The sequence below is a fragment of the Chamaea fasciata genome, unplaced genomic scaffold, assembly GCF_029207755.1.
Source record: "Chamaea fasciata isolate MVZ Bird 193981 ecotype frontalis unplaced genomic scaffold, bChaFas1.0.hap1 SCAF_3, whole genome shotgun sequence".
Classification (NCBI taxonomy): Eukaryota; Metazoa; Chordata; class Aves; order Passeriformes; family Sylviidae; genus Chamaea; species Chamaea fasciata.
This window is the reverse complement of record NW_027094088.1, coordinates 44,794,137-44,815,919: the sequence shown is the minus strand read 5'-3', so window position 1 is coordinate 44,815,919 and position 21,783 is coordinate 44,794,137. Positions and strand designations below refer to the sequence as shown.

The following is a 21,783-nucleotide window of genomic DNA, read 5'->3' as shown; positions in this document are numbered from 1 at the left end:
CACACCTTCTCCCAAGTGTGCAGAAGTGCCCTTGGGATGAAATCTATAAATGAATAGGTGCTATGGCAGGCTGGTGGCTTTGACTCACGGGGGTGAGAAGCGAGAACCGAAACTGAGCGGTTTAGACATCTGTAGTGTGGTCGAAATGCTTCATGAATCTCTAGATCATGTATAGCGCCATGTACCACACAACAACAAGATTTTAAAAGCTACTTTGGCTATGGCTGGAGCACTGCCATGTGTTTCTCTATCATTTATAGTAAGCTGATTGCAAGAAGTGTCTATTACCTGGACCAATGCCCAAGGAAGACCCCACATGTCTGGTGAGCAGTGAAAAAAAAGATTCCTGTCCATGTAATGAAGTAACACAGAGTACAGGGTATACAGAAACTGACACTATCAACCAAAATACTGATTTCCATTACTAACACCATGCACTAAGAGGAGTGCAAAACTACTATTTTGTTGGAAAAGACAATTATCATAATTGTGCTTATTAATATAAATACAATATATAAAAATATGGGTCTCTATTTAAAAAGGTCTCAAAGTGTACCCCATTCTACCCTAGAAATACCCACACTGAACCCTAAAAGCTCTGTTCCAAAATCCAAGGTTAGGTACTGAAACTTAAGCAGTTTTATTTTCAAGGTGCTGACTAAACTCAGGTCCCATTGACTGCAAAAGGATTTGTGGGTTCTCAGTGCTTCTGTAAATCTGATCATTGATTAAGGTTTCTAGATATGATTTTAAGACTCTTACCTGGAGCAGTCAGCCTTGGAAATCCCAGATAAACAGCTTACAGAAGCAGGGTGATACACAGCACTGGGTGGCGGTGGATTTGACTATGGATAGAAATGTACAGAACACAGAGTGAACATGGGAAAGATGAGAGAGGATTAGAAATGTCTAAGCACTAAAAATCATGTACATGTACAGAGGTATGTTAGAGCTTGCAGAAAAAGACTTCTGTGGCTTCAGCGCAAATAACCTTGGACATAGTTTTGAAGTAGTACAGGCTCCTAGATCCTGCATAATTCCTGAGACTAAATAAATAAATAAATAAATAAATAAATAAATAAAGGAGTAAAATTTACTTGACACCAGGGAAGGACATGGAAAATTGAGCAGTTGCTAAAGCAAGTTTTCCAGAGAAGTTGTCTGTAGTCAGGCTGTAACATTCATTAGGAAAAGATGGGGGAGATAAAGGGCCTGAACAGGAGTTTAGCAAACATGTATAACATATAGGATACAATAAATTATATTTCAATACATACTACAGAAGGCTCCATCTCCCAGATCAGGAAAACATCTCCCCTATACTGATACATATTTCCTCCTAGCAGACAAGGAAAACAGCTTCCTAGCCTTCCTCTGTTCCACTAGTAGGCCAGCCTTGTGTATCGGTCTTCACAACCCCACTGCATGCATACACTTTCTAGAGGCCAGAGTACAGCAATATTAAGTTCAGTGGGTTACACACCACCTCTCTGCTCTCAGCGCAAACCTTCTGTTGCTTGTGGCTATCATTAAACCACAGTGGCCAGAAGAACTCTATTGCTTTTTATCAGTGACCTATAACAACTCTTCACAGCTTGTGCTGTGAGACTTTAACCTGCTGCATGGGGTAAAAGCTTCCACTGCATTCTTTCAGCAAGAGCCATCAGGATTTTAGCACTGCCATATGCCTGAGGTATTCTATAAAATGTACAGAGGAGCAGGAATGCATTTCCACTCTACAATGTGCTGGTTTAGTGCCCTTGTGGATGTGATTGCCAGCTCATGCTTTGTGGGAACATGCTGTAAACAGCTAAAGAAGAAGCTGCTGCCTCAGTCAGGTGTTGCCAAGGGACAGCAAAAACAGTGGTCGCACAGACTGTGCCCCAGACAAGTGTCCTTGACACAGGTGAGCAAAGGTTGGTTGTGAAACTCTACATTGCAGCATTATAAGAAACTTCTTCATAGACCAAACCTCCCGTGCAGCTCTTCAGTGCTTAGGAAGTTCAGCCACTTCTTGGTCTTCAGCACTCCTGTTGCTGTCTGTGGATGTTGGGCAATTCCAAAAAATCTGTTTGTGTTTCTGTTTGCTTTCTAAGGGCCAGTGGTCGAAAAAAGAAACTTCACTGAATGGTCAGTGTTCAGAAAGTTGCTTATCTAGGCTGTGCCACTGCTATTTGACTTGAAATGAACAAAAGTAGGTAACATAAAGTGTTTGGATTCTGCAGGTTGAACTCCTGTCCCTGCTCCTGTGCAAACAGATCTGAGTTCTCATCTTTGATGTCACTTGAAGTTAATGAATTTGCTGGCAAGATTGTTAGCACTCTGCAACTATGGATTCTCATTAGTGTGTAGTTCTAAAAGTCTTTTAGAAAGGGTTTTGCAGAAAAATGCACTTCTGAGAAGGGAAGAAAGTAATTTAAGATTCTGTTAGATACTGAACCATCTTCATATTTGATTTTATACTATGGTAGTCCAGAAAACTTGTCCATAGTTAGATGGGCAGGTTTTTTAATTCTTTTGAGGCTTCATGATTTCTTGGATTGTGTTTCTTATAACTACCAGGCTCTCATGGTTTAAACCTGAAGTACTACACAAAGTACCATGGCTGGACCTTAAAGTCTGTCCTTCTTCAAAAGTTGCTTTCTCCCAAAGTCATCTGCAAAATTGTGAGGCCTTTCTATTCAGTTCCACCCCAGCTGAGACATACCAGGAGAGGTTATCAGATAGACAGGCCTCTTGCCAAACCAAACAAAAATAAACTGGTATTTTGGTTTATTTTCTTTTGCTCTGCACCCCATGAGGCCTATGATTACAAAACTCAACAACAACATTTTGAAGTAAATAATTCTTCCTATTTGTACTCCAAAAAACAAGTGGGACAAAAATCTGATGCTGAACAAGATCTGCCAAGTATCTGGTGGAGAGTGGGAGTATTAATACTCTGAATTAGGCAAAGGGTTGAGATACTGTGGAATTCATGATTATTTAATTCTCCCAAGTTTGTCACAACACTTACACCTCGTCCTTTTTCATTTTGTGTTCCACAAAAGTATGAGCTCAATTCTGTGCACGCTGCTCATTTCAATTTAAATAATCTTTTGAATAGACAAATTCCTCTGAAGCCTTTTGTAATGTGACTGCTAGAATAGAGAAATTTAACTATGTGGTGTAAGCACACATCTTCTGCGTCTAATACTTAGGCCAATGCAATTTGGGGTATTACACAACAAGATCTCACATTTCTTGATGAGACATGGTGGCCAGGATGCTGAAAAAAATGGACATTTCCTTTGAACGGGTTCAGCAATGTGATCTAACTACAGGGCAGGACCTAAACTAGTGTCTGCTCGACATGACATATGAATTAGCCAATAAATACTGAACCTGTAATTTCTTGTTTGTCTTTGGATTCTGAGAACCTTGTTTGAAGCTTTCTTTGACTGCTACTGCATTGCAGAGCGTACGTACTTAGCCTTGGAAAATGCTGCTGATGAGATACTTCTGTCCTTCATTCGGAATGGGCTTATCTCCAAGTCATGGTCTACGTCACCATCTTTGGGATCCAGCGTCTCTCTGCCATTCAACATTTAGCAACTCTGTTAAAAGCCAAACAGAGGGCTGGGAACCAGTTTTCTCAAGGGAAAAAAGTGTCCTTTCATTGTTGGGCTTTCTCTGTGCCTGGGCATGTTACATTTCACTATTAATCCTGACACAGACCTCATACTCAAAACATGTCTAAATAAACCCTCATAATAAATCAGGATTTATTATTCTAATCTCATTTAGGTCATACAGTGGCGTAAAACAGTACAAATGTAGGGCTTTAACCCATAATCCTGAGGGCAGCCAAAGCTTCCATTGGCTTCACATAACGTAATGCCTACGCTTTGAGGGCAGAGGCTCGCCACACAAACTAATCAGAGTAATGCAAATACCTTTTAAAACGAGAAAAGTGTGGTTTCGTAATTTCAGCCCATACTTGACCAGAAGAAAATTTTCCAAAACACGTAACTCAGTGAATAGAAGATTGCAAGAGACAAAGTCTGGGAACAGAAGCATCTGAATACAAGTGCCCTTGTTTCATTTTTGAATTTTGTCTCTATTAGGCTGGTTCAATGTTGATTTCAGGCTCTCCTGCAGACTTTTCCATTGTACAATGTGCAATAGGAGCAGTGTGAAGCCTGGAGTTGTAGTTTGGATTCCAGACTGGTAAGAAAGTCCTGGACACCCTGAAATTTCTGTCTGTGTTGCATGTTCCTTGGGATTTGAAGCAAGACTCAGCAAACTGAGATCTAAGATTAAAAAGAATCAAAAATGATTTATTGCTTTTCACTGTTTAAATCATTCTTTGCAGCTTTCAGTTTCCCAGATGCCTCCATAACCCAGAAAGATACTTTGAATCCTTGCTAGCTCAAGCAGAATATATCCTCTCATTTGCTAGCCTTCTTTGCTTTCTTTGACTTAGTGTTTACCAGCTTCTTTGCACCCATCCCCAGTCCCCACTGGAAAAACCCATCAAAAGGGAACTAAAGCAGTTGGGCATTTCCCTCCAGTGGGGATTCCCTTAGACAGATCTGTCAGCTGTGTATGAGCTGACTGGAAAAAAGAGGAAGGTGGGTTTGAGTGCTAAAGGTTACTTGGCCCAGTGTCTGGGCATTCCATATTACTTGTGACACTTCCTAGCAGGGAACATGTCTTCTCTTCACAAGAATCTTGACAGGTAAATAACAGAAGTCCATTTGAACATGGATTATTTTAGCCACATGCAGGAAAATGAGTTAATCAATTTTCTTCCCTCGGCTTCTGATACTTAGACAATATGAAACCTCTGGTTCACAGCTAACAAAACCCTCCATGTTAGAAATCAGCTCTGGATTATCTGTTCATTCAAGCAGCTGAGGATTTAGCTGTGGAAGTAAAAGTCCAGAATCTTACTTAAGCCTTCTCAGGTTAATGTCTTAAGAGGGTTTTTAACTCCAGTGTCCTAAATCTATGCCAGTTAGTGCTGACATCCAGGCTAGCTTGGAGAAAGATGAGGGTTATGTTGGGAAGTGTGCTCACAGACAGGCCTGAGCAGCTCAGTGTTCCCTCTGAGGAACATTGAAACTGCATTGCTATGGCTGAGCTCTGCAGAAACTTGTCAGCTGCAGGGCTGTCCTTGGAGTATTGATGAAGACAGTTTTGTTGGTGAGGGACTCCAGTCTAGCCCTTCTGGGGTATAAAAATAGGGTAGAGAGGGATACCCACTGTAGCTGGAAGCAAAGGATCTTGTCTCGGACTGCAAGGTGATGTAACTGAGTAGAGGAACAGAATTCCTGAGATATGTGTCAAATTCACAGCTCAGAGATGCATTCCTACAAGATGGGCACATCAAGTAAACAAAATTTCTAGCAAATTTGCATTTAACTTTCGACAAGACAGATTGAGCCAACAGTGCCCTTCCTCGCCCCACACGTGGATCCTTTGGACGTCGTACCCCATGCTCACCCTAGTGTGTTTGTGCTGGGACTTTCCCGCTGCCAGGGGACTTGTCCAAGCTGTCAGTCCACACCTGAGGGCAGAGCACTCCGCCAGCACCTCCAGCTTCAACCAGAGGAACGGGACAGAGCTCGCCCCTTATCTGCCGGCAGGCTGCCATCTGCTGACCCCCAGATCATGCTGCGTCCCCACCCGCGCCGAGGGGCCTCTCTGTCAGCGGAGAGGAGGTGAGGACACAAGCCACCGTGCCTCTGTCCCCGTCTGCCAGCAGGAAAGGACAGGGAGGGCTGCCTCAGAGCCCCCCTACTCTGGGAGCTGTCCCGTGCGGCCCGGGGACGCGGGCAGAGAGGGCAGCACGAGGGCAGCCCCAGGCCCCGGAGCGGGACAGGGAATGTTTCCCTCAGGGCGGGGCGCGCCCGGCCGCCGCCACCAGGGCTGAACCTGCGGCGCCACCGCGACCCCTCGTGGGAAAGGAGAGACGGGCACGGTTCCCTCTGCTGCTTCTTGAGGGGCCTGAATTCCGCCTTTGTTAGGGTGGGGTTTTGTTGTGTGGGGTTTTTTTTTTTTTGTTTTGTTTTTTGTTTTTGTTTGGTTTTTTTTTTTTGGGTTTTTTTTTTTTGGGTTTTTGTTTGGTGTGTTTGGGATTTTTTTTCTTTTTTCCTTCTGCTTCTTTTTCTTCTGTTCGCCTGAGATGGACACAGAGATTGCAGCTGACTGCTTTCCCCTCCAGCTCTGTGTGTGCTGAGAGCATCAGTTTTTCCGCGATGCCAGCCTGTTTTCTCCATAAAGCTCCCCTGGAAGAGAAACAGAGATTGTCACATAGGTTCGTGTCCCCCAGCCAGCTGCATTTAGCCAGGCGGTTTCCTGTCCCGACCAGCCGCTTTTCCGTATTTACCCCTGTTGCAAAGCAATAAACCAGCATTGTCCTGATTTATTCTGGAAGGGTTTTACTTGTTTGTGAACTGTGCCTCAGTGGCAGAAATCGATTGACCTTTATCTCCTCTTCCGTAACATCATTAAAATACATTTATGTGAAAATAAATAGTAGCTGGCTTAACAAAATGTTGGTTTTATTGGGGAAAAGTGCCAAGGTTGTATTGTATGTCCATGAAAGGAACTGCATTTGTTTCAAACACAGTAAAATAAGAGATGATCTTTTCATGAATGCAATAATCCTCCCAGCTGTATATGTTTGTTTTATCGTGCAGAACATTAGGTGCATTGCACTTCAAATGGCCCAGCTGAAAAAATTGCCTTAGTGGGTGGAGCGGAGCAGAGTGTAAAAGGGTAAAAAAAAAGGAAAATAATGAAAAGAAAAAAAGAAAGAAGAGGAAAGAGAAAGTTTGAAGGAACAGAGCTGCAGATGTTTTTTACAGGAACGACAATAAAGAAAACAATCTGCTTGGAGACAGTAAGTGACATTTTGTAACCTTTGAGGCATTTTTGTAAAATTCTCATAAGAAAGTTGTTTGATGATACCACATGTGGATAGTAAAAACTCTGTCTTTTTCAATTCTTTTCATAAAACCATGTCCATGTAAGTTTATTATATTAAATAAGCATCTTAGCCATTATTGCGGCTTAACCCCAGCAAGCAACTAGTCAGCATTATTATACTAAATCCAGAACACAGCACTGTATCTATCTGCTGAGAAGAAAATTTACTCTATCCCAGCCAAAACCAGTGCAACTACAACTATAATTCCTTAATAATAATATTTGACAATTAATTGATAATAAATCATAATTATAAAAGAAAACACATTATATAGCTATATTAATAATATCCTTAATATGTTGCTAAATATTATTTAAATTATAATTAGCTAATAATTTATAATGCCTAAGCATTAAGTAACAAGATATTAACTATTTAAATCTCAGGACATGATGTAATTAAGGTTGTCACTGTGAGTTTTTTTGGACACCAGGGCAAGTGCTTTTAGTAGTTTTACCTTTAGTGACAGTTTTTCCCCTAGGATCCTTACTTAGGAGGACAAAATGGTAATGGCAACAAATGTTTTAGAAGGAATCAGAATTGTTAAAAAGGGGTTGTAAGTTGTTGGTTGTAAGGTTTAACGTGTATGTGAGCTGAGGTTTGGTAAAATGAGGGTTTGCATCAAGTCATATCAGCTCTTTGTAAGTACAGGGTGAGGAAAGCTGAGGAACTCTGCAGAGAGGAGAGGTTAGAAACTGTCCAGTGGTACATGCTGTGAAAGGAAAAGGAATAGAAAGATTTAACAGCTGGGATGGAGGGCAGGGAGTAAGTATTTAGCCTGGACATACTTCTATCACCTCCAGCTGTTCTGACTGTAGTTTATTTTGGAGTAAAACCCGATGTAGTACAATGGCAGGTTTCCAATCCTTTTATAGAATGGACAACTTTGAAGTACAATGACTTCAATCATGTTTGCTATTAAAATGTTTTAAGAGGTGTGTTCCTGTGTGCAGCTGTATTTGCTTCATCTTAACTAGGTCATTGCAGAGAATGTTTCATCAGAAACTGCAGGGGTTTGGGCTACTTTTCACACTTTGTTGCTCCATTTTTTTTAAGAAGTAATGACTGTCTCAATCTCAGCTAAGGAATGGTGGTAAAGCCATGTGATTAATGAATAGAAAAAAATACACAGCATTTCAAACTACCTTAATGAAAGAAACTGAGCAACTGAATTTATTAATTGGTATGAAATGTTTTCAGATTTGCATAACCTAATTTATAGGTGTAAAATGCAAAAGATTGAATAAAGAGGCCTCAGCCAACAGCATCGATGACAGCTAAAGTCAAAAGCAATTTTAAGTAACTGGCAGTTCTTCTTGGGACTGCTTGTCCCAGCATATATCCTGCTAAATATTGGGGGTTGTGAGAAACACAGGTATAAAATTGTAGCCCTTCAAGGAAAATGGCACTTGGCCATTTATGAAAGAAAGAAAGAGAGAGAGAGAGAGAGAGACAGAAAGAGAGAAAAGACAGAAAAGGAAAGAGATTAATTTCCAGAACTGCATCTTCAAAGGTAGGCTATGCAAGCCTCTGTCTATCAGAAGGCAGCTTTGGTTATAATTTGGTTACAATCTTATCAAATCTGTTCTAGCTACCTACCTATTTTATTATGCTTATCAATAACTTTTAGTTAGGGGAAGTAAAATAGTAATGCCATAGAATGTCTGCATTTAAAAAAGAGTGTGATTTGGTAGTCAGGAGACAGTGGGGAGGATGCATGGCCCATTTCCCTTCAACAGCTCTATAAGTAATACAAAAACATTCAGTCTTCCAGGTATTTTCAAAAGACAAACTAAATGTAAATTATTTTTATTTGTTAAGTTTACAGAACTTTGTAAAAGGAAGGTGATTTCTATTTAAAAAAAAAAACCATGAAGCTAGTTATTTTGCACAATGTATCCTCTTTATGAAAGTCTTATAGCAGTATATCAAAAAATAATTTAATGTTAGAAGGAATGAAATATATTTTGAGATATAATTCTGTGCTTTCTCCTGCAAGACAGAGATCATGGAAAATTGTCAGCCATTTTAAATTCACCAAAAAACACTGAGATTACTGAGGAGATATAAACATTTCTATCAAATTTTGAGATAGTTTGCTATATATGCAAAGCAGTTGAAGATCCTGAACACTCAGTAGTAACAAATTTTATCCTTTCAGGGGGACTTCAGTGATACAGACTTAGCAGACTGAGTGAGTGTGTTACATTTCATTATATATTCTTTGATTTTATTAGTATCCACCTCCTTTTCAACATTTTTTCATTAAAGCAGCTTCGTGAGGATTTTTTTAAAAATTGCCTTGCTAATACTAAATCAGTGCATTTTGAAACTCGTAGGAACCCACACAGTGCCAAATTAGTAAGAAGCTTGAGCATCACTAGAATTTGAGTAAGTAACTTTACGAACAGTGCCAGCACTTGTCTTTTTGGGCTGACACATAATGTTGATTTTATGCCCCCCACTTAGGGACATATTTCTGTCTTGGAAAATACGACTCCTTTCTTTGTTGAAGTCACTTTGTATACTGATCTCACTCACATTTCTATGATATACTGGCTGAAGATCTAATGCAATGAGAGTTCTTAAATGTGGTTAGGGTGTCCAGGAATTTGTGCTAAAAATTACTCTAGTCACTGCAGATGTATTCAGTATTCAGCTCCTCACATGAACTTGGAGAGGGTATTTCAAATGCTGTCTATGCATTTAAATTCCATATATCCAAATCCAAGTAGTTGCAGTAAGAAAGTATCAATGACCTTTCCAAGTTTCAGTCTAGGTGGTTTTGGTTATGCAATTGGTAAGAATAATCAGAATCAAATATCCATATCAACCAGCTCTTGGAATTACTGCTGCTCTTCATGAATGCACATATTCTAAACAGAAAGAAAATATCCCTCCCAGCCCCTCAAATAATTATGTCACCAGATTATGAACTGATTTAAGTAGACCATTATTCTCAACATGGACCTTATTGTTTTATTATTGGACACCTCAATATAAGTGAAGAGTTTCTGTAACTACGCAGAATAAAATGCATAATATATAAATAATATACATAAAATAATGTACAGGTGATCTTCAAAGAAAAAGAAAACAAGTTAAATATGTTGGATGTACTTAATCAGTCCCTACTTCTAAAAGACATTTTTTTGCAAGCTGCCATGCACACAGACACCAGATCTTCCTCAGGTAAACTGGCCTAGGTTGTGCCTTTTTTTGTTTGATTGAATTTTGCACATACCCAGTGTCCAGAAATCTTGGAGGAAAATATATAGCAATAATTTATAATAATTTAAATAATTAAATAAAACTAATACTGTTTAAAGAGTTTAACTTTTAATTACAAGCTCCGAAATAAGACTGGTAATTTAACTGAAGTTCTGATTAAGATTAGTCTGATTGGGGAATATATATTTTCATATGTTATAACATTGTTTATGAGTCTTGTACTTAACACTAAAATGAGGTGCATAAGCTTTGAAGTCCCTGCCCTTGCTTTTACGTCGTGTGTGTGTGTAGTGACTGGAGGCAGCTGGGGGCCGCTTACAGAGGGCATTACCTATTAATAAGTCTAGTAAAAAGGTGTGTTTCTCTAGATTTAACATAAGAGGTCTAGCTGCAGCTCCGATCAGCCCCTTCCATACGCGTGTCTTCATGGCATGGGCCAGTGGAGGGTGCTGGTGTTACTGTCCTGCACCCGGGCACGATGGAAAAAAAAACAAACCCGAGATTGTGTTTGTGCTGGAAGTAGCGTGTGGCAGCGCAAGGTCCTGTGGCTCCCCTCCCGGCACGGCCTGTGCGAGCTCCCACCGGCCACAGCCTCGAAGATCTGTGAAATGGTTCATATTGATTGTGAGCGCCGTCTCCGGCCGCAGGAGGTTGGGAGCGTGAGGGGAGCAGCTTCCTTTGAGAAGGAGCCTGCAGCAGAGTGCTCCAAAAAACTTGGTGGTAGGAGTCTGTGATTTGTCTCACTTTCAAAGTGTAAGACTTGACACACTGGCAGACACCGTCACCGGACTCAGTCTGTCGTGGCAGGGGGTTCAGTTTTCCTGTTTCTATTTTGAAATATCTCTGTGGAGCTGCACAACAGAGGTTTACATCTTTTATCATAGAGTCACAGAACATGGTGAGTTGAAAGGAACCCATCAGGATCATCAAGTCCAACTCTTGGCCCTGCACAGGAAATCCCAATAATCACATTGTGCCTGAGAGCGTTCTTCAAATGCTTCTTGGACTCTGTCAGGCTGGTGCTGTGACCACTTCCTTGGGGAGCCTGTTCCAGTGCCCAGCCACCCTCTGGGTGAAAAAATTTTTCCTGATATGTAACCTAAACCTTCCCTGACTCAGCTTCATCCTGTTTCCTTGGGTGCTGTCACTGATCACCAGAGTGAAGAGATTTTTTCCCTGCCCCTCTGCTTTCCCTCGTGAGGATGTTGAAGACCACAATGAGATTTCCACTCAGTCTCCTCCAGGCTTTGGCCACATAGTGCATCCTTTGTGGTGAGCTTTTGCTTCCCCTGTGATATTGTGGATTCTTGGCTGTTCACAAGCAATCCTGGTGCCAACTTTGAAAAGTCACCTTTTAGAGGTTGCAAAGTATGTAGTAATAAAAGTGTCCTGTACTGTACCCCGTTCATGTTGAATAGCATATGCTTGAACCTTTACTGGTTGGCTTCACAAGTATGTCACCTCTGCCAGGGAAAAAGCTGCTGGAGTCCTCAGCTTCTGCTTGGCTATAGCTGCAGTTTGCCCACTGTCTTATAGTGAAAGCCTGCAACACCAAGAAGTATTTAACACTCATTGAATAGAATCTGAAGAAATAAACTACTAGACATAGGATACAGGAGTCAAGCTGAACAAGGGATAACTTCTAAACACAATGTTTAACCCTCTTAGTGTGTGCTGTTCTCTTTTTGGTTGGAACTAACTTTACCCAGTTTTTGCTCCTCGCACCAGTACCAGTGCCCTTCTTGTGCTTAGCAAGACAAGCCTGCCTGTTCCTTTCATTTCTTCAAGCGTCCTTCCTTATTACTGAGTGGCAGCATTTCTCTTTTATTTAAAACCAGCAGATGCTCATTTAGAGAATTCACTTGTCTTAGCCAAGCACCACTGGAGGTAAGCGAGATCTTTGATCCTAGAGGAGATCCATTTTATCTTGCAGGGTGCCAAGACCAGCAGGGTCAGCAGACCCTGGGTTTCATTTGGTATGGCTGGGAATTCACACACGGTTAGGCAGCAGTCTACCTCTTGCTCCTTTGCCTGCAGGACTGGATAGCCCAAGTTGTGCTCTTCACTACCAGTCCCCTTCTTGAAGTCATCAGGGCAATTTGCACAAGAAAATGGTGGTCATGACAGGCCTTAAATTTGTATCATTTGACTTACAAGACTCAAATTCTCTTTCACTTTCCCACCATCCTTCTCTCATCTGACTGCTTTCTGAAATCCAGGCTTTCTTTTCCCTGGTTGTTCCTTGTTAATTGGAAAAAGACACCCTGAAAGTATGGAGTGAGATTATTGAGGCCAGTAGAAGCCCAAAAGGCTTCTTCTTAGTCCCAGGTCTGGCTCTGTCACAGCAGGAGCAGCTGAGAGCAGCTGGTCCAGATACTGGGACAGTAACTGGGTTGTTACTCTGCTGAAGCAGCACATGCAACAAATATTTATGTCTGGTACCAAGAGGGGAAAAGCACGTTCAGAGAAGATAGGCTATTTTGAAATGACAAATGTCCTGACCTCAGGGAAGGCTGAGCAGTCTGGGAGGCATTTCTGTCTAAGTCAGTCTGAAAACTATAGTACACTTTAGGGAATGTTCAGAAATCTTGGAAACTAGAAAAATTATTACCATTAGTGGCAGTGAAATAATAAGGATAATGTACTTGTAAGTTTTTCTGTACATATAGCATATATGCTGTTCAATATAAGCCCCAAGGTTGCAAATACTCAGGCAGAAATGTTCCCAAGTTTTGGAGAAGACTTAGAGGCATGAAACATGCAGGGCATGCTGATGGGTATCTGGAAAGAAGAATCAGCAAACAAGAAAACTAAGTTAGTCTTGGTCCTAGTTTGCCATGTAAAATGGACACCATGCTCTGGAAACTTTAAAGGTAAGGTTTTATTCAGGCAAGAATCACACCAAGCAGAATTTCCTCTCTAATTGTCCTACCTTTGTATTTTGCTGTCCTTGAATAAGAGGGTTGTTTGAACAATACTGCACTGTCAGGGGTGGTTTTATGCTGCTGTGTTAAGTCAATCTGTTTGTTTTACCTTACTCTGAAGCATACATCCTGTTTTCAAAGTAATGGCACAATTTACGGAGAACAGAAACAGCTTGCAGATAATTCCTCCACCAAACAGAATAAAAATGGTTGCATAAGTGTTTGTAACTTTCCCTGCTTACCAAGCTGTAATTTGTCAGTCATATCCTCCCCAATGGGGCTGAATTTGGCAGCCAGCTACAGAATCCTTTGTTACATATTCACTCTAAAAAATTTTACTCCTAATTTTTCTTTGGGATGGTTTTTTTCATTAATTTTTGCCACGTGGTAGCCCGCAGAGTATCTCAAGCTGGTGAGCTTTTCCTGAGGCTTGTAAGCTGTAGGAATAACTACACAACTTCACACTCTGCATACCCATAGAGAGGGTAATTTGCTGAAACTGGATATTCTTGGGAAGATATATGACCTGCTCCACTTTAGAAAGCTGCTTCTTATTAGGAAATCTTCACTGAGTTTCCTATGTGTCTTCTAACTTGCCAGGTGGACAAACTGTATTTCTTTGGTACCTCATTTTCTCTCTTTGTGAAATGGAATAAAAAGAAATGTTTCTTAAATAATCAGAAATGGTTTTGAAATTTGGAAGAGTGGAAATCTGACAAATGGAAAGTACTGTTGAAACTGTTACATCCTGCTTTTTGAGAATATTGTACCGTGACTGCTGTGTGAAAATCTGCCTTATGTTTTAGCACTGTTGCAGGGAATAAGCCACATAAAAAATTACATTTTGGATAAGACAAAGTCCTGTTCTCAGTACATAAATAACTGAATTTTATTTACTAAATGGAAGAAGCAAAGGACAGCAGATTTCCCTCAGAAATAGCACAATGCTCTTGTTTGTTCAAATGCTGGGGCTCAGTCTTCAGAAGTTAGTCTTCCTCCTCAGATGATAAAACGGTTAATATTAAAAAAAAAATCAATCATTTTGTTGAAACTTGGATCCAATGTAGTATACTTTTTTTCCCCAATTATTTGTTTTCAACAATTTAATCTCCAATTTTTTTCAGACTATACAAGCTGTGACACAGGTTGAATAGGGGTGTCTAAATGACAATTTCATATTGTATTTAATGGCTCTAAAGTTGGATGTGTTGCTGGATAAGATGAGCATTTTAAGGAACAAATGCATTAAATACATAAAATCAATGAACAACAATTATTTTATATTTTGAGGAAAAATAGAGAATTAAGGACCAGACATAATTTTGTTTCAGATAATACCTTTTCTTCCCTAAGTTATTTTCTCAAGTTTAGTGGACTTATTTGTAAGTAAGTATAACCCATGCTGGCAGAACTGTGTAACTGTGTAACTTTGAAAGATCTGTGCTGCTGGAAAACATTCAAATGTTTTTCATCCAGGAAGTTTGAGGGAATCATAAAAGATTTACAATTAAAGAGAAACAGACATGAGTTTCTCTGAGAAAGAACTCAAGGAATGAGAACTGGTCAATGAGCCATAAAGAGGGTCAGCCCTAAGATCCCAAAAGGTTAATAAAAAGACTCTTCTGAGAAAAGATAAAGAAGGAAACTAGGATGCAGATAACCAGTACAGTGTTAAAGGCCCTTGTGGGGAAAAGGTAGAGGAGGAGGATGTTAACAGTGAGTTCAGAGAGCCCAAGGGAGAGAAGGCAGGACAAGTGAGGTCATTTAATTAGAGGTCCAATAGTGAACCGCGTGGAGCAAGAACCCGTAATTGCCTGAAAAGGCTTTGGTAACCTTTCATTTGCTGGTGTAGCTTTTTAAATTGTAACAGCCTTGCTGTTTCTCCCCCTTGGCAAGCTTGGAAACCTGCCTCTGACTGCAGGTAGATGGGTACATCTGTGTTCTTAAATGAGAGGTGGCCAACGATCTCCCTCATGCACTGAACTCCTGAATATCCGAGGTGCCCAAGTGTTGGCTGATCTCCTGCCCACTGCAAAAGGCTCTTCCCATGACAAAACACAGAGTGGTGTGGCAACAGTTTGCTCCAAGGACCACACTCAAAAAGGCAGACACAAGCTATGACCAGACTTTGTTCTTGCCTTTTCTCATCTTCCAGAGCTAGCTTAAAGGCTTTGCAACTTCAAATACCTGCACATACCCTCATGTACAGGCTTTGGTATGTGACACGCCCTTAGTTTTGTGCTTTAACTAAACCATTGCTAGTCTCTGGTTCATTTTATTTCAGACACACTGAACAGGAGTGGGAAAGGGGGAAGAATGAAAAAAGATGTGTCTTTGGGCTACAGTAGCCCAGCAGAGATTGAGGGCTAAATGCTTTGCAGGGTGGACACTCCAGTGAGGTCTAGTATTTTGGACACAACGCAGTCCTTGCTACTTGGCCTCAGGGAGCACCCTCTATCCCTCTCTCATCTGGGAGTGTAGACTACACAAGGAGTTTGTTTCCAGCAGCCTCTTATAGAAGAGACTTTTCTTGCTCTCACCCTGTCACTTCTCCAGTGAATAAGTAATTGTGTCAGTCCCAGGGTCTGCACATTATGCCTCTTTTTTCCCCAGGGACAATGTAATTATTTCTGTGCTGAGTCACTTTAGTGCAGATCCCCCTGTTTTATTGTTGCTCTGTGACAAAACCATAGTGTTACGTCCTAGTCTAAAACACAAAACTCAGTTCGGGAAGAAGTGAGTAGGCCATTTCTTGTATGAGTCTGCAGATTCCAAGTGAAGCAATATAAATCCTTGGGTCAGAAAGAATAAATAGCTGTAATTCATGGAATTACTCCTGGGGGTTTTTTTTGAATCTGGACTGTTTCAAGTCAGGGTAAAGTTCACAGCTTTTACATAATTTAAAAAAGGAGCAAAAAAAAAAAAAAATCTTCTTTCAGCATTAAAATGTTTGATGTGTTGCAGCCAGCTGCATGCATTATGTCCAACATTTTAAATATAATTTACCCCCAAGCACACAAATTAGGTCTTCAGGTCTGAAAATGTAGTCAGTTCTTGAATTCACACATGTCTAATCTAAGAATAAATTACTATATTTACAGCACCTCATAGCTAAAATTTTAATTCAAGATACTGGAAAACTTATGAAGAAGAAAACAAAGAAGAAAAATAAATTTAAAAATAAACTATAAAACTACTGAATTGATATCCACCAGTTTTTACTATCATTTTGTGTGGTGTGATTAGCAGAATTGTCACTCCAAAATTTTGCCTATTGACAGTGTTCTTAGAGACTAAGGTTATGATTCAGCCATTCTCAGGCAAGTTTTGCCTTTAAGCACACACATCCACCCACCACCCCCACCCCGCCATCCCTCCCCTGCAAATTATCTCAAGCTCACAGATAAATTTCAGTAACTTGTGCAAAGCTTTGGGGTGTGCTGACGGGATTTCTGAAGGCGAAAAGCCTTTAGTATAGCCAGCTTTGAACAGCTGAGCAGGAGACATCAGGAAATGTTTACATCCTCTTCTTTGGATGGAGGAATTTTCTTTCTTAGTAGACCTTGACCAAAAATGAAAAAAACATTTACAAGCAACCTCATTGAAGGAAATATTAATACCTATTGTTCAATCTTGCCAAGCATGGAATTACAGGGAACATTGTTCTTCCTCTCTGTAGGGCTTTCACAAATATATCTACATGTAAAGATAAATCGCAACCTAATTTTGAGACCATACAGTTTATGAGAATAGATGTTATCTTGATTAAATATTTCTTCCCTTACCTGGTCCTTGTGTAAAAAGCAGTAATTAAAACAGTTGTTCTTTGGTGCACCACTGTGTCTCTTATCTTGAATGAAAGTCAATTTCTCTGTTTTACTCACAACTACTTAAGGTAATGATAGATTCTCCTGAGTGAATTTCACTAACTTAGGCAATGGTTTCCACTCCAGAAAAGTAATGTATAAGACTTTTTCCCTGTAAAAAATATCATTCAAAAATCTTGGGGGAAAACAGTTTAAGTGTCTTCCCTGGATTGTTGTGAACATTTAGACTCATCTGAGAAATCATATACTCTTTTTGAATGACAATTGTTGCAAGATATATTATTCTAGCAGTCAGAGAATCCAGGCAGAGCCAGGCACTGTGGGGCTGGCTGGGTGCTCTGCAGACACAAAAAGCTGATGTGAGAGAGTAGCTTGGCTGTTACAGGAAGGACTGTGTCAGTGCTTCAAACTTTATTAGCCCTTCTGAATGTTTGTAGAAAAGTTGGAGGTGTTAGTGAATTCCCAGCCACCACAAACATCAGATCAGTGCTTGGCCTCTCTTTTCTTTCTGATTGTCATCTTGAAGCTTTGCTGTTAAGACTCAATGTGGCATCTTTTTTTTTTTTCTAAATGCGTTACATCTGCACCTGAAATTCACAGTCAAAATCTGGATGCCATATAAAAGAGAATACAACATTGCTTTTGATTTGGGAGCACATTCAATCTGTAGCAATGGTTTAACTTGAGATGCACTAAATACCATCTCTTTGCCAGACTGCAAGGATGTGTATTTTCCATGTGTGCAATATCTTTGTTCTGAAATCTGACACAATCATCAGTGGGTCAGAGTAATTATTTCTTTAGTCTTGGAGAAGATAGGCAGTAAATTATACCTTTTCCATAGCTGTCTTCCTGTCCCATTCAAATTGGTTTTCCCCATCCCATTCCCATTGTTTAAAAAACAATGTTCCTTCATATTGTAACTCTTTTCTGTGTGTATGAGAAAATGGTCATACATTTTGTCTTCCTGTCTTCACTGTGTTTTTTAAAACTCTGAAGTAATTTTTTTATTGTCTGTTTGGAGACTTTTGTGGCCCAAAGCAAAATCTTTTAGATAATAAAAAAACAGTAAGACTTGGAGTAGATGTAGTAGTTAGTGCTGAGCTGAATATTTAAACAGAAAACTAATCATAAATCCTCTGGCCCTGTTACAACTCTCTCTTACTACAGAGAAATTCTAAAATTCTTACGGATTAGAGAATCTGTTCTTGAAAGAGATCAAACATGAGGATGCAAGAAGGATATTTTGAAAATACACGCATTAAAAACGTAATATTTTTCATATGGCTACATGTCAGATGGGAGAACTGTAAGGCTACTTTTTTTTGTCTAGCCATTTTACAATGCTGATATTTTTCTCTTCCATTTTCCATCTAATTTTTCCTAAATTTTAAATTGGGATTAAAAAAAAGTGTTCATGACTCTGTACAAGCATCACTTCTTAGATTTTTTTTCCTGCCCCCTATGAATACACATACCAGCTCCAATAATGAGAGATGGAAATAAATTAAGACATCCCCAGAAATACCAAGTGTCTCCTAGCACCAGACCTAGGAAGGGTCTAAGAACTTCTGTTTCTCCCATGCTCCTTGCCCTGCTCCTGAGCAGGAATCTGCTGCTGCTGTGTACCATTTTATCACAACAGCATATCTCTCCTGTACTGACCAGGTCACTGGCCAAGTGTTAACACATCCTCGTTCTTGCCCAGCTGTTCTCCAGAACAGAATGTGAGTTTCCACGGAGATTGTCCTGCAATATTTCTGCCCTTTTTTTTTTGCCCTGCAACAGCTCTGCAGGCTGAAAAGAGCTGAAGAGAGAAAAAGAAGGGTTTCTACAGTCTTCTATACTCTGGCCTAATGTAAAGGCCAAGATAGAATATCGCCATTCATGTGAACCTCTTCTCAAAAGCATCTAAGAGCGCCTCAGAATTAGTTTCTTTCTGTAGAGAGTTCTGCTGCAAAATACACTTTATTTTGAAGATGCTCCAGAGTGATATGCCCTCCCTGGTGATACTGGCTCATGTAGAGTTACAGAAGGAATCTCGTGTTCCACTCTAGTGAGCAATGAACATTAAGTTCTAAGATGGAGTGATTTAAATTAATGATGTGCACTCTATGATCTTCCTGTGAGCCTTGCCTTTGCTTCTGACTCTCTGATTCCCATGACCTTGTCTCTCTAAAAAATGCTCCTTCTCAGCAGACCTCAGTACTATTCTTTCCTGCCAGTATTCCAAATACTCAGTTCTCTCCAGTTTATTACCACATGGTTGCTCTGTCCTTTGATCCATCCACTAAAATGCTTTGTTGTCATTTGACGGCAGAACATCATCATGGGAGGCCCAGGCCATTACTTTCCTTATTCCAGTTATGCCAGCAAATGGAACAGTAGCTCCATTTCCTCTTAATGAACCCTGGGGAGGGGCTTGAGAAGGTCAGGCTTCTCCATATCTGTACGCCCTTTTCCAAATCTCCTCACATTTAAGCAGTGAAATTCTCAAATATAGGTGCGTGTATATCTGTGAGCTATTTTAGCACTGTATGAACATAGAAACTCAAGTCAAATCTGTTGGACTGTCTCAATTAATTGTTAAATGCAGAATTATTCCTTAAAGTCTATTGTTTAGTGATCTGATCAACCTAGTGTTGACTTCTCAAAGATTTCTATCATTCTGCTTTCACTATGCATTGTCCATGATTTATCTGAAAACAGACCCCGTGGTAAGGGAGCATTTGCTGATACATGGTTTCTTTAGTTACCTAGTTGCCTGTAATCCTCAAACTCACCCATTTAATTTCTCCATCTGTTTGGTACCATTTTTCATATATTTGAGTTGAAGATGCTCCATATCTTTGAAGCATGATCTTAATCAAATCTTCCCATTATCATTTAATCAAGTACACATGTTCAGTTCTTTAGCAATTTCTTGTATGTAATTTCCTTTTGTCCCCTGATTTTTTTTGTTTTGTTTTGTTTTGTTTTGTTTTGTTTCACTCTGAATTCTCTCCAGGGGTGAATTTTCTGTGACACCTCTGATCTCACAAGCAATCTCTGGAAAGGCAGTGTCATTATACACCTTTGGAAAATGTCACCTCCTTGTAAGTAAATAAGCCCAGGTCATTTGTTACACAGGATCTCAGTGGCTGTTCAGGGAATACTGTTGCTTTGTAAAGTGCTGCCATATCTGATTTGTTATCCAATGAAAATGTGGAGTTCTTGGTATTTACCAGCTATGAAAGACCTTCTGGAAGCTCTTTCTCAATTGTGACATTCCAGTTTGCATTTAAATACTTTCCTTCCCTTCTTAAAACTTGCTGAAGTGTTTTGCATTCTCCATTCTGGTTGGACTTAGCAATTAATATCTCCCAACTAATTACAACATAAGTAAACATGCTTTTCCATCCCCTTTTTAGGTTCTTATTGAAGATGCTAGAAAGGACAATGGGAAACTTATTTTCTTGTCTTAGAACTAACAATCCTTAGTACTCCTCACAGTAGGAGCTATATAGAAGATAAACATGCAACTACAACAGAAACATTGCAATCCTCTTAAGGTTAAGTATAGACTAAACAATCTCAATATGCTGACTAATGGACAAAAGGTTTACCCTAGCATGGCTTTTACCCCATGTTTTAAACACGCAGATGAAGATATTTTAACTATTGAGCTTTCAAGTCTATTTCAAATTTACTACACTAAGTTTCTAGCTTCCCAGTGGTCCTTGTCTTTCAAATTCTGGACATAATACTAGGAAATCATGTGAATCTGACAGGAAAGTGTTACTCCCTCAGAGTTTTCTTCTTGTTTTGCTTATATCTTCCTTTTATTGAGTCTTACTGTCATAGTAAATGTGGCTGTGGAAAACAGAAATTATGGTCTTGTGAATGTGTATATGAGGTTCTGGTGTTACCATGGGGGTTAATTTAGGCTTTCTCTTTGCTATGGAGCTTTGTTGCACAAGCACAAAGAACCTTTAGTTCAGCAAATTTGGAAATGGGCTTACACTGGGGTGGCAGGTTTGTAATAGGAAGATGATTTTGTGGTAATAGAAAGATGATTTTTGAAGGCAGCTGGTGGTTTGCTAGTGCACACTTTTCACATGTGTAAGAAGCTACAGTTGGCTTGTGGGTTAAGTACTGATTTTTCAAATGAGGAGAAAGATACTTTGGCTAGATATTGAATAGTCTTTCTGGGTATTTCCATGCTCAGATATGGTGGTGATCCAGCCAAAAGGCTGCTCTTGTGGCAGTGGTTAGCCACCTATTCCTGGATATATATAAAACCACGGATTCCATGAATCCACCACTTACTGTCTTAGAGGCTCTGAAAATATGGAGGGAAGTTGCAGGTGAAAGTACAGCAAGAACTCAAGCGGAGCAGACTCATCTTCCTCCCAGACCTTCACACTAGTTTGTCTCAGAGACTGTTTTCACTGACATACAGAACCCAATAGTAAATAGTTGCTAGTGATAATGGTGATTAGATGCGTCTCTCCTTTATGCTGGCATAATTATAGCTCTACCCAGGAGTGTCTTGTGCTCTTACAATTTGCCAAATGCAAAATCAGACTTTCTTACATCAACAACAACAACAACAACGAACCAGGTATTTAAAGAAAAGTAAAAAGCCATGCAAAAAGCATGTGGGTACCATTTCAGCTACCTTTCCTTGGATGATTATCTGCTGTAAAGATTCTGTGGACATATCACAGCATATACTTTACTGGCCAAGATTTAATCCTTAAACACTGCTGTCCTCACTTGGAAGCTTTAAGAAAAATATATGAAATACAGCCATTTTTCAGTTTCTTCTGAGTGTTCCAACGGA

At 39.9% G+C, this 21,783-nt stretch overlaps 1 protein-coding gene across 1 annotated transcript in view; it reads left to right on the top strand.

Annotated features, from left to right (window-relative positions):
• The first annotated feature begins 6,726 nt into the window (after positions 1–6,726).
• Positions 6,727–21,783, top strand: part of NID1 (nidogen 1) — a 58,935-nt gene continuing 43,878 nt past the window's right edge. The window contains exon 1 of the mRNA XM_066178821.1: positions 6,727–6,889. Coding sequence (XP_066034918.1) covers positions 6,785–6,889 — 105 coding nt within the window. The 5' untranslated portion in view covers positions 6,727–6,784. The remainder of the gene's footprint in view (positions 6,890–21,783) is intronic.